This window comes from Mixophyes fleayi, chromosome 3 (assembly GCF_038048845.1).
Source record: "Mixophyes fleayi isolate aMixFle1 chromosome 3, aMixFle1.hap1, whole genome shotgun sequence".
Taxonomy (NCBI): Eukaryota; Metazoa; Chordata; class Amphibia; order Anura; family Limnodynastidae; genus Mixophyes; species Mixophyes fleayi.
The window spans coordinates 283,347,087-283,364,452 of NC_134404.1; the positions used below are offsets into that span (position 1 = coordinate 283,347,087).

The 17,366-nt window shown below is 40.6% G+C and overlaps 2 protein-coding genes across 2 annotated transcripts in view; both read left to right on the forward strand.

Moving 5' to 3' along the window:
- The window catches only part of GALM (galactose mutarotase), a 254,174-nt gene that overhangs the window by 193,593 nt on the left and 43,215 nt on the right, over nucleotides 1-17,366 (forward strand). The window lies entirely within an intron of this gene.
- Nucleotides 1-17,366, forward strand: part of ARHGEF33 (Rho guanine nucleotide exchange factor 33) — a 70,278-nt gene that overhangs the window by 20,616 nt on the left and 32,296 nt on the right. Inside the window, exon 4 of the mRNA XM_075200958.1 lies at nucleotides 14,882-14,956. Coding sequence (XP_075057059.1) covers nucleotides 14,882-14,956 — 75 coding nt within the window. The remainder of the gene's footprint in view (nucleotides 1-14,881; nucleotides 14,957-17,366) is intronic.

A 17,366-nucleotide genomic window follows, 5' to 3' on the forward strand; every position in this document is an offset into this window, starting at 1 on the left:
ATCTGGTTGGTCTGGAATGATCACCTGACTGCATCCAAGATGGCCGCGCCCATGCAGCAGAACAAACAGTATGTGTTTGTTTACAAACGGAGGTGTGGAGGATGGGAATGCTGCAGACGACTAGAAGGAAGCCAGGTAGCCGTGATATGACAGCGGCGGATGAGGTAAGTGCGGCTAAGATCCCGATTTGTGACATGCACCCAGTATTGCTGAGTAGGTCAGACATAAGATTTCCTTTTGCAGAGCAGGATTATTGAAAGGAAATGAAGAGGTGGGGAGAATGAATATTCAGGGACATTCCTTGCTGCACACAATAATTTCCACTAAGTAAAAGGGCTTGAATTTTGTGCCGTGAGTTGTTGATTTTCGTACCCTAGTTGGTACTTTTTAATGGAACCCACACTTCTGGGTGCACTTCTAGGCACACTCCATGTAATGTAGTAAAGAGTTTCACACACACAAAAATGCCACAATGAAAGCTCCATTGTCGTTAAATTAATCACAAGAGTGAGATGATATCAGGACTGGCTTTAAATGCATGTAGCAGGGGCAGCACGGTGGACTAGTGGTTAGCATTTTTCTGCCTCAGAGCACTAGGATCATGAGTTCGATTCCCGACCATGGCCTTATCTGTGTGGAGTTTGTATGTCTTTGCATGGATTTCCTCCCGGTGCTCGGGTTTCCTCCCACACTCCAAAAACATACTAGTAGGTTAACTGGCTACCATAAAATTGACCTTAGTCTCTGTCGATCTGTGTGTGTGTGTGTGTTAGGGAATTTAGACTGCAAGCTCCAGTGAAGCAGGGACTGATGTGAGTTAGTTATCTGTACAGCGCTGCTCAGTTAGTGGCGCTATATAAATAGCTGATAATGATGACAATGATAATGTAGAAATTTTGTATGTGAGATTTTTTTTTATATATATATATTGCTTGTAATGCACCTAGAAATAGTCTATCCGTACCTTCATGTTTTATCTTCTTTTCATGCACTTTGAACCCAAGACTTTGTAAATCGGGGTTTCCTAAAAATTATCTGCAAGTACCTATATTATATCTATGAACCCATTCTTTAGTGTTTCTTTAATTATGTACCTCCTTTTAATTATTTTACTGTTGTCTACAAATTTAGAGTACTTTTAAATAATATCAACAATATAATGAATAGGAAATTAGGTGGTTTACGAGATAATAGCATAAAAACATATTTAGTAATTTGTATATGAGTTGGCAGTGTAAACTTTGCAGAATAATGTTTGACAATATTTAAGAAATCCCTGCCCTAAATAAGTCTGAATGAAAGTGCACAGGAAATGAAACATTTCTGTTTGTCTCTTGAAAACAAACACAAACATAATTAGTATAATTTCAATTATTTACCATCTGAGATAGGCCATTGTAGGGGATCCATTGGGCTCTACGATGCAGTACTACTCAATGAGATCTTATAATTATTGTCATGTCTTAGGCACATTAACATTTAAAAAGATGTAATCTAATTGAAAATTTTTTCCAAAATATGATGGTCCAAGTTAGATCATTTTGATTGATCAGTACTTGAAAAATAAAATGTTGCTATGAGTTTGGACAGATTGAATTGATTAATTGAGTAATCTGTTATCTATGTATGCTCAAAATATCAAGTTTAATTATAATGTAGATCTTTCTATATGTGGAGAACTCATTAAACGGATTCATTTGTGAAAAGATTACTGAAGTGGGCCCTGATGCTTTCCCTTGGTTTCCATAATTTTGCAATGATAGTCCAGGGTATGTGTATAAAAGATTGATCAGTCCATAAACTCCACTCCAAAGAGATAGAATTCTACCAACAATTATCCTGCTAATTTATGGTTCGTGGTATGAATTATTATGGAACATTGAGCATTGTAAGTTAAATATAAATATATATATATATATATATATATATATATATATATATATATATATATATATTCTATAATTCATACATTATTGTTGCTTCAATAGTGGGCTCCTGTATTGAGCTGTGGGCTCCAGTGCTGGGAGATGGGAGGAGGGAACCAGGGCCCCTGACCCATTGTCACCATGGGCCCTAGTGCAATGGTAGTTCCTTCACTGATGCAAATAACACCAGGGCAGTCATGTGCATGCATCCTGTGCTACTGGCATTAATTTGTGTGAAAATGCCCCCAGACAGGTACAAATACTGTACTAACAAGCAATAGCAATCAATGTTCTCAAATGGCTCTATCTATAAAGAAAGGCCAGTCAAAATCTGGATATTGTTATATACATTGGGAAGGAGAATCCACTTGGGTTTTTCTATAACATTGACCACCCCTCATGTAGAATAAAGGTTTAAATTCATTAGCCAGCATGTCACTGCATGTGAGTTCAACATCTTCATTTTCTACATACAGACTCTGAATAAACGCTTTATACTCTTTCTAAAAACAGGCATTGGCCGTCATGAAACATCATTGAACTCACATGACAGTTACTGCTGTCCCATGAGATGCTCTCAGAGAACAGAATAGCTCTGTGAAGGGATGATCAGTACTTCTTCAGGACAGGGCAAACAAGCTATGGACTCAAACAAGCAAGAAGGTAACTTCTTTCTAATTACCACTGGGGTGGGTCCCAGCATGGTGAAAAAAATAGGGGCTACATTTAAATTGTTTAGCTCTGTGCTGTTTTTTTTAATACACAGAGTTGTGTCATTTGCATGATTTGCTAAATGCTTGCATGAGAAAAAGATGGAAATATGTTGCTCAGTGGTCAAGAGCACTCTCTCTAAACCACTGCTATATAGAGAGTCACGTCAAACTAAGTTTGTGTCTTGATCACCGATATTCACATTACAGTCATGGCTAAAAGTGACCTAATTATACTGTATAAGGATAGTAATAATATGTCTGACTTTTGTTATGCACAAGTTTGTATTTGCAAATTGAAAAATAATTAGTAATTTATAAAGAGGAGTAATTGAATATATAAAAAGAATAATATAGAGTTTACTAATATTTACATGCATACATGTACCGATAATCCTGTCTTCCAGATTAATATGTAGTTAGGGTTAGGGCTAGTACAGTATTGTTATATGAGATTTTCTTTTTAACTATCGCTCCCACTATATTTTGTGCTAATCATGTAAGTTTTACTCTGTATGGTAGACGTTTTAGGGTGCTTTAACACAGGTGTAACAAGACTGATACCATCAAGAAGTTCAAGACAAGGAACCAATATTTAAACCCTTACTAAATACAGTACATTGCAGCTTTGTTGCCATTTTTACTATGTGCTGGTCAAATAACATTACATTTTTAATTTGTTTGGGTATTATAGTAACATATAATTTTTGTGTGAAATAGTTTTTTTATGGGTATAGAAGCTGTAAGAAGATTTTTTTTTTTTTTTTTTTAAATATCCTTTCCATGATTGTTTTCAAGCAATTAGCGTGCCCCTATAAATATGCTATTTATTGTGTGGCATTTATTGTGTGGCTATTTATCCTGCTTATGTTAATGCCTATTATGTATATGTTGTTTTTATGTATACTTTTAATATTTTTCATTAGAATGTCACATAGAAAGTCAAAATAGACATTTGTAGACACTAAATATATTTTTATTTTTCAGAGAGATTGTGTGTTGTCCTAATTAGAGCTTATATACCAGCTTTCGTTAGAGCTCAAACAGTGATTGTTTATTTATTTGTTTTAGTATGATTGCTAATCTAGGTCTTCTTAGACCATCAGTTCTCTCTCCTGCAAGAGATACATGATGTTACCATTCATAATGGTTGCTATGTTTGTTTTCTGGCTGCACTTAACAATGTATTTTTATGGTACATATATTTAAACCCTCTGTCTGCCTGTCATAAAAAAAAAGATGATGGAAGGTGATAAAGAAGTTAGTAGACAGGCCCACTAGACAGATAAGGTTTGTGACGTGGCTGCATAAGGTTTTTTTACGCTTTTTTTTTTATGCGCATGCTTAAAAAAAATGAAAATATGTGTCAGTGAATGTTGATGTGTGCCTTGTGATATATACTTCATAAAAGACAATTTACCAAGCTGTGCCCAGATTTATTTTCTACTGAAAAGTCCCCTTTTCTACCTTGACAGAGTTTACCTGCCTAATAGATAAGATACCTTATATAAGTCTTAAAAAAGTATTCTGAATCTGAAATAGATTGAAGTTGGTAGAAAAAGTTACACGAGTAACATGTCAACTCAAAATAAATATTATATCAATCAAAATAAATACAGGAAAATCTTTCCACATGCTGAAAATGAAAAACAGAAACAATTAAATGTAAAATGTATTTCCACCCCTTAATTGCAAGCTGAGATTTGCACACGGGCATCTGCAAGTACCTACTCGCTAAGTCCAGGGTGTAAAGGTATCGCTCCCCACACAGGGCTGCAAGGGATTCTTAAATGCAAGGTAGGGGGTAGGGATCTCAGACGGTGCAGCTGTTGAGTCACCGATAATTCACACAGAACCATCCTTCTTGCTTACGAAAATGATGGGGGCCGCACACAAACTCTTGCTCTCTTGTCAACACATGATTGTCCAACATCTTTTTGAGCGTCACCTTTACTTCTTGGTACAATCGTGGAGGGATCTGACGATCTCTAGTTTAAAGGAGTTTGGGAGGCTTCTTCCGGACAGTTATGGGCGGTGTGTCCCAACTGCCGCCATTTCTAGCTTCAAGGACCGCTTGGCCTCTCTGAAAGGGTCTTCAGTAGTCCCAAGGCTGATAAACTTCCTGGTGGAGTAGGGAAACTTCTTCCTTCATCTGCAGAAGTGCCTTCTTCAAATCCTTCACAAAACTCTCCAGATGAAGTGTTTTTGCTGCAGGGCGGTCTGTGTCTGCACGACGGCATAGTGTCCATTGTGGTCATTTAGATCCAAGGACACTGCTTCTGCTTGCACCTGGTGAAGGTCAGGTCTTCGTTCAAACTGACCTTATCCTTCAAAATATATCAGTGCTACATTCCGCAATCCCATCGTGAACTGATCTTGGAGTAGATTGTCTGCATCTCACAGGGCATTGTTATTGTGGGTCCCTCTTCCTCAGGTTCCCCACCAGCTCCTGGAGGACATTGGCAAACTGTGGCCAAGTCTCATCTTCCCTCTGAACCTGGCCAAAAAAACTTTTCCTCAGAACAGCCACAGACGATGTATCACCATTTATGTCTTCCAAAATCTTGCAGTTTTCACCCAGGGTATGGGCCTACCCTTAATGGCGGTCTGACTAATGAGTGCAAGGACTCAATACATGGTGTTACTCACAAATCTAAGTGACCACTTGCAAAAGTGGCCACAGGGGATGAGGATAGGAAAAGGGGGTATCAGACGGGGTGTGGTCTCTAAATAAATAGGGATAACCTCCTACCTGATTCCACGCCTAAAGCCTAAATTGCCCCCACAGGCCTAGTGCCTGAAATATATTGGCCACAGACTTTGCCTGATTTAAAGTTGTTCTTTTTTTGTATCCTAGACACTGAGCTAGTAAATCTGTGTCCCACATTCTTCTAATCTTGAATAAACTGTGCCCTAATGGCCTAGTGCCTGAAAAATATGCTCACAGACCTTGTGCCCAAAATTGTACAAGAGAATAAAGTGCAGTTGCGAGTCTGTAAGAGAATTGTCTGAGGAAATTACCTGCCTCCAGCAGTCTCCAACTGTTCCCTCAAGGTCTTCTGTCTTGACCCGCCGGCTGCTGCCATCCTCAAGGCTTGGCCGCTGTCTTCCGACTTGCAGTCTTCTCTATTAAGCCCGCAGTCTTCTCTCTTGACTCAGTGCTCTCTGCTGGTCCCCGCTGAAGATCTTCTATTCGGAGCTCATTGTTGGTCTCTCTCTACCATTGCATTGCCAGTGTCGCTCACAATGGCTGATATAAGGTGACGCAAGAGCTATTGACTCACTGGGACACCAAAAGTCAAACAGGCCGTGGTGAGCTTGGATTGGCTCACCACGGTGGTCAATCATTGGACCACAGAAAATCCTAATAGATTTGCTTGGTCCAGGACCAGAAGACAAGGAACACTTAACAGCACCCTTACATCTGGGATCAGGTAAGACCCACCCTGGAACCTCTTTACAAGACTACAAGGCGTTCCACAAAATGGGCGTTTATGGGAGTGTTACAGGAAGAAGCTGTGGCTCAGAAAAACCAATATATTTTGGGTTCACGATAAAGATACTTCATGATTATGGCAGAACGTCTCATTATCAGGCAAGTTTACAGTGGAATTTTTGGTTAGAGGTATGTGTTGTGCAGATCAAACACCACACTGCAGCCAGGTAATATCATCCGCCAGATGAAGTATGGCTGTGGTAGAATCAAGTTATGGAGCAATCTTGTGAAGATCAATAGTAAGATAAATGGTGCATATTACAGACATCTTGGGAAAAAACCTGCTACCCTCTACCAAACAGCACAAACTACAGAGAACGTTTATGTTTCAACAGGACAATGATCCAAAACAGACTGTGAGAAGCCGTCCCTTTGTCTTTCCTCTCGCACAGGAATGGCCACCTGGTCTGTGGCTGCATCTGGTTGGCGAGCAATTAGACACTGATTCCGGCTGCTTGGGGGGCTCCCACTGGGCAGGTGTGTCCCGTTGCTTAGCTTTCAGCTTCCTGTATAAATCCCTGGTTACCGACTTGGCTTCTCCTGACTTTAATTCCGGATTCTCCCTTGGGCTCAGTTTTCCTTTCTCTATATTTGACCTCTGGCTGCCTAACCACTCTTCTGGAATAATCCTGTGTACCTTGCTGACCACACGGCTTGAACTCGGCTCACCTGACTATCCTCATCCATCCTGTTGCTTCGCTGGTAGCTCTTTTGGAGAACTGCTACCTGCTTGTCTTTTGCAGTTAAATCCAAACCTCCTTGTGGGGGTCCCTGGCAAAAACCAGAGGTGTGTTAGACTCTGTGCCTCCAAATTGAGCTGTGTCAATGCCAACAAGTAGCTTCTCTATTCTGTATGTGATAGTATACTCTCGCCATGTCTATGGATGGTACAGGTGAATACTCTGCCCGCAACCTTCTGCTTCATTTAGCCCGCCGGGTAGAGCAACAGGAAACCGATTAAGCTCAACTCCGGCAATGTGTTCAAGGACTGGCATCCCATTTAGAATCATTACAGTACTTCTTGGCTGTCTCCCACTTTTGTGGCAATTCTGTCTACCTCTGCCTCTATTCCTGGTTTTTATTCTACGCTACGCATTCTTCCACCAGAGAAACATGACGGAGATCCGAAGAAGTGCATAGGTTTCCTAAAGCAATCCAGTTTAAATGTAATCCATGTGCGTTTCGCTCCGAACGGACTAAAGTGGCATTTATCATTTCCCTGCTCAGTAGTCAGGCGCTCACGTGGGCCTCACAGATGTGGGAGCATAATTATCCCCTCTTTCAGAGTTCCTCCTCCTTTATCAAAACTTTTCAGAAAATTTTTATTGAGCCTGGGCGAGTTTCAACCGCATCCACTAGTCTCCTGAATGTACATCAAGGATCTCTTTCTGTCAGGCAATATGCCATCCAGTTTCGTACCCTGGCAATGGTGGTAAAATGGAACCACAAAGTGCTTGTGGCCACTTTCTGGCAGGGTCTCACGGACCGCATCAAGGATGAACTTGCCTCCAGAAAGCTGCCCTTTGACCTAGACGCCCTTATCTCATTGTGTATCCGAATTGATCTCTGTTTCAGGGAACGGACTCAGGAAAAAACAAAGGGGCCTTGCACTCTTTCTTGCCACTCGCTTTCAGAATCCAGCTGCGCCATCGGAGAAGCCTATGCAGATTGGATGTTCCCATCTCACTCCTGAGGAACAGGAGAGGCAAAGCATAATCTCTGTCTCTATTTCGGTGACCCTGGGCATCTTTTAACCTCCTGCCCAAAGAGACTGTAAAACGTTCCTCCTAGACAGTAACAGAGAGGCTATCCTAGCAGCTGCTACGTCAACACCCTGTTCATCTTCTATTTCTGATTCTTTTGATGTCTGTTACGCCGACCATAAAAAAATCTCAATTACCTACGAGCTTAAATCCACGCCAGGCTCAGTGTGCATCCTTGTTTGCTTGCTTCAACTTAATACTCAAAATTCATCCTGGTTCCAAAAATCTACCAACATTGTGGCCTTGACCAAGATCTCCACCAGGACTCCTCCCCTAGGGTATTCTTACTTGGAACCGCACCTAAGTCTCAAAGCCTTACATTGGGCTCATTCTTCCAAGACTGCCATTCATGCAGGAGTTAAGAAGACCTATGCTTTTCTGATCCAACACTTTTGGTGGCCTACTTTTTGCTTTGATGTTCGAAAATTTATCTCGGCTTTTGTAGTTTGTGCCCAACACAAACCTCCCAGATATTCTCCTTTGGGTCTTCTTCCTCTTCCTATTCTTGATTGTCCTTGGGTAAGTATATCTATGGATTTCATCATAGATCTTCCTCATATTGGCAAAAATTATAATATATGGGTTCTTGTCGACCGCTTTTTGAAGATGGCTCACTTCGTCCCTCTGAATGATCTACCCTCTGCCTCCCAGTTGGCTCACATCTTCATTAAAGAGATTTTCAGACTCCATGGTTGTCCTCGAGAGATTATATCTGACTGTATTGTTCAGTTTGTGTCCCGCTTTTGAAGAGATCTTTTTGTAGGAGCTTGGATCTTCAGGATGTCATCCTCAAACTAACGGTAAGCTGAACAGGTTAATCAAGATCTTGAGATATTTCTACGTTGCTTCTCCTCAGAAAATCAAGCTTACTAGTGTAATCTTCTCCCCTGGCCTGAATTTTCTCATTGCAACCATATCCATGAATCCACCAGTTCCTCCCCCTTCTTCACTGTTTTTGGTGCCCACTCCATCTTGCCAGACTTTTCGGCTAACCCAGGTTCTTCCGTTCCTGCTGTGGATACTTTGGTGCAGACACAACTGATGGAGTCCTCTCAACCTAAACACTTGGCAGCTCTACATCAGAAGGTTTTCCCTATCCTCTGCATCGGTAACAAGGTCTGGGTAGCCACCCGAAATCTAAAACTTTGAGTTCCCTCTATGAAGTTTGCTCCACTCTTCATTGGGCCTTTTAGCATTGTTTGCATCATCAGTTCAGTGACACAAACTTCGCTACCCTCCTTCCTCAAGATTCATGATACTTTCCACATCTCTCTCCTGAAACCTTTGGTACTTAATGAGTTTTTCCATCAATCCTCTCGCAATCCCCCATTCAATCTTCTTCGGGTGATGAATATGAGATTAGTCATATTTTGGACTTTCGCATCTTCCATGGGCAGTATTTGGTCCACTGGAAAATCTTCTTTCCTGAGGAAAGATCTTGGGTAAATAAGAAAGATCTCCTTGCTCGCCTTCTACTGGAAAGATTCAACAAGAGCTTCCCTAATCTCCCTCAGGTCCCGAAGAAGAAAGGGGGTACTGTCAAGCACCATCCCTGTGCCTGTCTTCTCGGACCAGAACAGCAGCCTGCTTCCGGGTCCGCAGCTACGTACTGATTCTGGCCACCTGGGGGCTCCCATTGGGCATGCGCGTCCCGTTGCCAAGCAACAGAATGCTATTCTGGACCCGGCAGTGGCTGCTTATGTCACCGGCGCTAGTAATTAACGTGTCCCCTGTCTCTTATATAAAGCAGGTTCTGGCACCATTAGACTGTCAGAGTATCAGGTTTCCTATGCTCCAGCGTTCCTGTATGTTAGGTTTAAGCTTCATGTCTGACTCCCTGGTTACCGACTTGGCTTCTCTTGACTTTGAATTCAGATTCTCACTTGGGCTCAGTTTTCCTTTCTCGCTGCCTTGTAAAGGGAAGTTTCCCTTTACAAGGCAGCGCCGCTTTAAATTTAAGCTGCGAAGACGCCAACTCCCGTGAGTTGAAGAAACCGGGATATGATACTATTAACCCCTTAGTGTTCAAAGTTACTGTACACAAATTTATCCAAAAAGACTGTTGGCTGTAATAGCTGCCAGAGGTGCAAAACCTATGTGTTGACCAAGGGGGAATGAATACTTAGACGATTATATTTCAGATTTTAATTACTTTCTGATTTACTATTATCTTTTTTGTTGGGGTTCTGTGAAGATAAATGTATGACTCACAAATAAAAATCCCCATTCTTTTGGCTTTTTTTAAAAAATGTTTAAGAATGTTTTTTTCTGTTTTCAAATGTAATAGAAAAAGCAATAATGATTAGCAATGACCAGAACAGTTCTACAAATAGGAAAGCAAATTGCTAAACAAGCCACCAGGTAAACTATTTGGAATAGTACAGAAGAGGAAACATTGAGTGCTTATATTTGGTAATGGTAAAAAAAACATACAAAACCAAATAAAGTAGGGTATCTATCAGTGTGTTGTGGGCGGGGGATGGGATGAGGGAAGGGTGGAAACTAGGGAAAGGGTAATTGAGCCCAAACCCAGTCCCTCCGTTGTCCTCAGGTCTACTATGGGGAAATAGAAGCATTTATATGTAACGTGAAGCTAAATTAAACTAGTGTGTGTATGTGTATATAAAACTATATATTTGTTGCATACTCATGCAAACATTACACAAAATCAGTAACACTATAGGTCAATACCAGAGTGTTCACAGCACTGCACAACACACACTTCCTCGCCAGCGTCTTTGCCTTAAGTTCTGCAATACATTCTCATTTGTATTGCATCAAATACCTGTCCTAAATGTAGACCCACTTGGTAGGGAGAAGGTCTGATATCATCCCACTTTAGGCAGGTTCACAAAGCCACCAAGTTTGTGGAGGCTTCAGAAGATCTATGCAGCCAAACTTGCCCTACCCTACGACCTGTAGTGAGATAGACCTCACCCTTCAGTATCTCTCCTATTCTAAAAAAAAATATCTCCTTTGTTCTCCCTTCACAATCTTCATCCTCTAGTTGGTTCACTAACAGCAGCCCCCTTCCTTAGGAATATGCTAATAAAGATAAAATTGTCCTTCTCCTTAAGACATAGGCTAATTAACTTGGGATTTCTCTGTGTGTAGAGTCTCTCTTACAAAACTGACAATACCTCCATACAATTACTGCATTACTATATATGAATACTAAGGGTAATATTATATGTATAACTCCACCTGACATAATATAAGAATTTGTGCAATAGACATAAAATACATGTATACATGGTTAACACAATACAATACTGGCAATGTTAAACACAGTTTTGGACGAGAATGGGTGTCCAGCAGGCTAGACAACAAATTTCAATGTCCTGGTACCCCCCATCTTGTCACAACTCTCAAGAGCAACCTACTCCTGTGGCTGATACCACTGGAAGCTAATAAAGGTTAAACTAAAAGAAGTACTCAATAACTCTAAAGCATATAGAAAAAACAAACTTAATGAGAGAAAATAGATCAAATATTTTAGTCCAATGTACTAATTTATTAAAAAAAATACAATGTCAGTCTATCTAAATAATAAGAAACAAAAGAGTTAAATAAATTACAATTGCAATAAACAAGATGTGTACACCTTAGCAAGAATTAATTGTGTAGCAACAAGCATTGCAATATAACTTCTCTCACTGATGATGGTCACAAGGGGCCTGATTCATTAAGGATCTCAAATGAAGAGGATACTCATTTCAGTCTCCTGGACAAAACCATGTTACAATGGAAGGGGTGCAAATAAGTGTTCTGTTTTGCACATAAGTTAAATACTGCCTGTTTTTTCATGTAACACACAAATACTTGATAGCTTATTTGTGCACTGAAATTTAAATTTGATATTTGTGTGTTACATGAAAAAACAGGCAGTATTTAACTTATGTGCAAAACAGAACACTTATTTGCACCCCTTCCATTGTAACATGGTTTTGTCCAGGAGACTGAGATGAGTATCCTCTTCATTTGAGATCCTTAATGAATCAGGCCCAAGAAGATTAAAAAACATCTGTAAATCCAAAGTGCCTTTTCACACGATTTACTTAGTCAGTCAATGTTCAGTTCAATTCTTAATCTGAAGATTGTTACCCCAATCTAGCAGAGAGGACACTATAGATGAGTTTGCACCGACATGTTAAAGTCACTTGCCACATGTGACAGGATGGACCTCCTATGGCACCCTGTCATGTTGCTGGGGACCGGCTGAACTTGCCTTGCTACCGTCAACTTTCTTTATCCCAGTTGTACCCCTGTAAACACTGCAGGAGGGGATCTGCTGCCACCACTAGGCTTCATCGTCGGTGCCTAGATCTGCTTCCTTCTGGGTAACTCTTGCTGCTAGTGTACCCACTTGCTAGGCACATTGGTTGGTACCCCTGACCACTTTCTTTCAGATCAGGGCTGCTGTGGATGGTACCCTCTGGCCTATCACACTGGCCAGAACGACAGGATAGCGGGCAGAACGTTGCTACTAGAAGTAAGAAGTAAGTAAGTAGTAAGAAGGGGGGAGGAAGAATGAGGGTGTGGTGATAGTGAAGAAGGATCATGAAGAGGGGAAGAGGTGGGCAAGGTACAGGTTAGACAGAGGAAATAGATTCTCTGTAAAAGGGTCTAATTATGTGACTGGCAATAAGTTCTGTGCAATGTTGCTTGAAATAGAATGATTATTAGAGTTTTTAATAAAGAACAATTAGGATAAAAATAAACTTAACACTGCTCACAAAAAATAGGTTAACATTTCATGAGAATTCCTCCTAAAACAAAGCCCTACTTTGTAATTTATTTATAAAGCGCACTGGATGCACATTACAAAACACCTTGGTTGTCTACTAGTGCATTAAAATAGTCTGACATCTGATTTCGTGAGATACCTCTGAAAACTAGAAGAGCTTACAGGTCTGCAGGGAGGCAAAACTATCAAAGTGCATAACAGTGGAAACATCAATAATGAATGCACACTGTGGCTGTGATGATAGATCACCTGATCAGTCTAGCTACCCAAAGTACAAATAGGTAGTGCATTTCAAACCGATGATCTAACCCACAAGTTGTGCAATTAGAACGGGAAAACAGGATGACCACAATCCCCCGCCCCCCCCCCAAAAAAAAGGTGCTCCTTGCATCTCTATAACTCATGATTAATCAATTATAGATTTACCTGAACATAATCTTATAAGTCTAGCCATGTGGGCACCCTGGGACCCCACCTCAACCCCAAGAGCAAATTAGAGAGGAATCATGCAGAGTCTCACTCCTCCCATCTCCCCCTCTCCCCCAAACCCCCATTCCTCTTTCAACTTGGGGAAATGTTTTACCAATTTTCTTATTTATTTCTTTTTTACATCTATCTCTCTTCCAACTGTTTTGTTTTTATTATTACTGTTATTTTCACTGTAAAAATGTTGTTATATGTATGTGACAAATCTTGTAGCTCATGAACTTTGACACTCTCTAACAATGTATCAATTATATGCGTATGTGTGTTTTACTTGATAATACAGTTTTAAAATAAAAGTGTAAGCTTTGCATCATCCATGTTAGAACCTGTGTGAACCTCCCCTTTTATTTAATTTATCTTTCAGCTTTTCTCCTAAAATAGAGATTAGATTCAATTATGGCTTAAATACTTAATTAGAACGATTGGACTTCCTTTATTACATGTGGCACTTTTGTGTGTTTAAATACATCCTGTCAAATATATAGAATAAGATCAGGGGGTAAATGTATCAAGCTGCAAGTCTCCAGTGGATTTGAAAAGTGGAAATGTTGCCTATAGCAACCAATCAGATTCCAGTTATCATTTATTTAGTATATTCTACAAAATGATAGCTAGAATCTGATTGGTTGTTATAGGCAACATCTCTACTTTTCAAACCTGCCGGAAACTCGCAGCTTAATACATTTACCCTTAGATCTCCAACAGCTCTAAGCTGGGGCTAAAATCAAGTGTTTTTTTTGCCAGGTTTCTTTTTATGCAGACTTTTCTGTTACCATCCATCTGAGGGGGTGGAAATTGGGTCTCATTGTATACTTTTAATAGGATGAATTTTGCCTCTTCCAATTGAACCTCTGCTGAAAGCATTTTCCTAGCCCCACTTTGACCAATGCAATAAAAATATTCAAACACCTAAAAGTGGCACATGTAATAAAGACAGCCCTGAGGATGATTAATCTCTTGTGATTAATTTAAGATGTAAATTAACCTAAACCGAGTGGTATGTTTAGACAAAAGTGGAAAAGTTTAAATAAATGATAGAGGTGGCCTTGAAGTATTAGTAGGTTGGACATGACCTTTAATTCTTTCCACAATGTGAATTTCAATGTTGGTCTGCAAACGTGAAAAGCTAGGCGTGAACTGATTCTTCAGGGGTTGGTCCAAGGATCAGGAAGTGGGTCTGCATCTTATAATGCACTAGGTGAAGAAGAGGATGGCGCACTTATACAAATCATACTTGCCTACTCTCCCGAAATTTGTGTGAGGCTCCCGAATTTCGGGGAGTCAGACCGGACTCCTGGACGAGGAGGCAACCTCCCAGATCCTGATTGCATTCACTAGAAAATGCCAAAAACTCACAGCATTAAATAGCAGAGTTGGGGCTTGATGATGTCATTAAGCCACGCCCCTGTTATTAAATGCTGTGAATTTTGCCGTTTTCTAGTAGGGGGCTGGGCTATGGTGACGTGCCGACGTCACCATGCCGCCCTCCCCCCTGTCACATGACCTGTCCTCCGGGCTCTCCCGGAGGACAGATATCAAAAGTCGGCAAGTATGATACAAATAAAGAAGCAATGCAAAACCACATTGTTTTGCAGTTTTGTAAACAAGTTTGTCAATTGCGATGTATTTAATGTCAGTCATATTTTAATTTGATGGTATGCTTCAGTGCAGGAAAGCCCAGAGGTAATCAAGTAATGTCTTTATCATCTACCATATGTTCCTAATGTATGTTGTGGACAATGTGTGTTTTATAGGTCACTCTCTTTGTTTCTCCTACAGGGGAGACGGAAAATGTTTCAGTAAGCAGTCTGCCTGCACAGATATATCAGGTAATTTTGAATATAACCAAACTACAGTGTAATCATATTGGGCCTCATGCAAAGTCAATCACAAGTTGGGCATAATTTTCCACGTGCAAATATAATGTATTTACACCCCTATCATCATCATCATCATCATCATCATCATCGTCACCATTTATTTATATAGCGCCACTAATTCCGCAGCGATGTACAGAGAACTCACTCACATCAGTCCCTGTCCCATTTGGGCTTACAGTCTAAATTCCCTAACACACACACAGACTAGGATTTTGTTAACAATTTGTTAGCAGCCAATTAACCTACCAGTATGTGTTTGGAGTGTGGGAGAAAACCGGAGCACCCAGAGGAAACCCACGCAAACACGGGGAGAATATACAAACTCCACACAGATAAGGCCATGGTTGGGAATTGAACTCATGACCCCAGTGCTGTGAGGCAGAAGTGCTAAACACTTAGCTGAGCTGAGCTGTATGCATCATAAGATCAGTGCAGTTCTGCACCAGTAACATATGTTCCAAGTTTAGGTCAGGCACGTGTCACAGACACTTATGCTCCATTTGCGCCCATATTTTTATCCATTTGTTTTATTTGCTACAAACACATTCACTACTAGTCTTCAATAATATGTAAAAAAAATTACATACAAGTGGTTCTATAATGTATACCCTTGGCGCAAAGATTATACACCAGAGGTGTACCTATGTCTTATAACCTTATGACTAAAAGACATGCACCTTCTGTACAATTTAATTTATTATAACAATGCACATGTGGTGGTGTAATGGTATATAACACAGCTATAGTAATAGACATTCATAAACAATATCCCATATGTGCATATATAGCATCTTATGAAGATCTTAAAAAGTTCAGTACTTTATACTTAGATATATATCAGATTAGATGCATAAAAAAACGGCAAGTGGTGTAGCATAAGCCTCAATGTCCTGCTGATAGTTCAGCAGATAGATGTTAATCGTAGATGAAAAGTCTGTTCTCAGTAGTAGTCGAAATATTGAGAAAAGTTCCTTATAGGGAAGAAAAGGATGGACTCCAGAAAATTGTATTAGGTGACGGTAATACATGGGTGTTTTCCTTCCCCAGTGGGTATTAGGAATAATAAGCATAATAAGGGTACCTCCCGTCAGTCCAATACGTTGTTGGTCAATGAAATCAGAAGGCAGGTCCACTAAGATCACACGGTACCAGGGTAAATGTAAACCAGACTTACAATAAATTGGGCTTCTTTGCAGAGACGCTGTGTTTCTTTTGGAGATCCCTCCGTGTGGTCCAAAGTATATGAGTAGCCATATGTGGAAGCCTTACTGTGGAGTCGCGGCTAGGACTAGTGCGCATGCGGTGATGTAGAACAAGAAAGGTCATTCACTATTTCCAGTGTTAGGATATCTTCGTGGCAGCTGAACAGGCACTTTCAGAAAGTGTGGGTGTTAGTATCCAACTAGTTTCACTATGTAGTTTCGGCAGGGATATAGGCGCCATATTGGATTTGATGGGAGGTTTAAATAGAGAGGAATGGAACAGGATTGGTTCTAGTAAGGCCTCCCTATTATTGATTATTTGAATGATTGGCAGGTTTCCCGTCCACTAGGCGGTGTAGGCGTGTATCCAAGTATAATAAGGACTGGGACAGGATTGGTTCTAGTAGGGCCTCCCTACTACTGGTTATTTGAATGATTGGCAGGTTTCCTGTCCACTAGGAGGTGTAGGCGTGTATTCAAGTATAATAAGGATTTCTGTACCGATAAAGCGGTGGTTCCATACTGTAGATAGAAGTACAGTGTTCCTATTTAATGTGAGGTAAAAATAGTGTTCAAACCGCTAAAATCGAAATAGTATGGATAACGGATCCTTCCATACTTGGAAATAAGGACCTTTATTGGCATGGTGCTCCATCATGCTGGAAAAGGCATTGTTCGTCACCAAACTGTTCTTGGATGGTTGGGAGAAGTTGCTCTTGGAGGATGTTTTGGTACCATTCTTTATTCATGGCTGTGTTCTTAGGCAAAATTGTGATGAGCCCACTCCCTTGGCTGAAAAACAACCCCTCACATAAATGGTCTCAGGATGCTTTACTATTGGCATGACACAGAAATGATGGTAGCGCTCACCTTTCCTTCTCCAGACAAGCGTTTTTCCAGATGCCCCAAACAATCTGAAAGGGAATTCATCAGAGAAAATTACTTTAGCCCAATCCTCAACAGTCCAATCCTTGTACCTTTTGCAAAGAAGCTTTGCTGGCCTTCTTGACACCAGGCCATCCTGCAAAAGTCTTTGCCTCACTGTGCGTGCAGATGCACTCACACAAGCCTGCTGTCATTCCTGAGCAAGCTCTGCATTGGTGGTGCCCTGATCCTGCAGCTGAATCAAGTTTAAGAGATCGTCCTGCCCCTTGGTG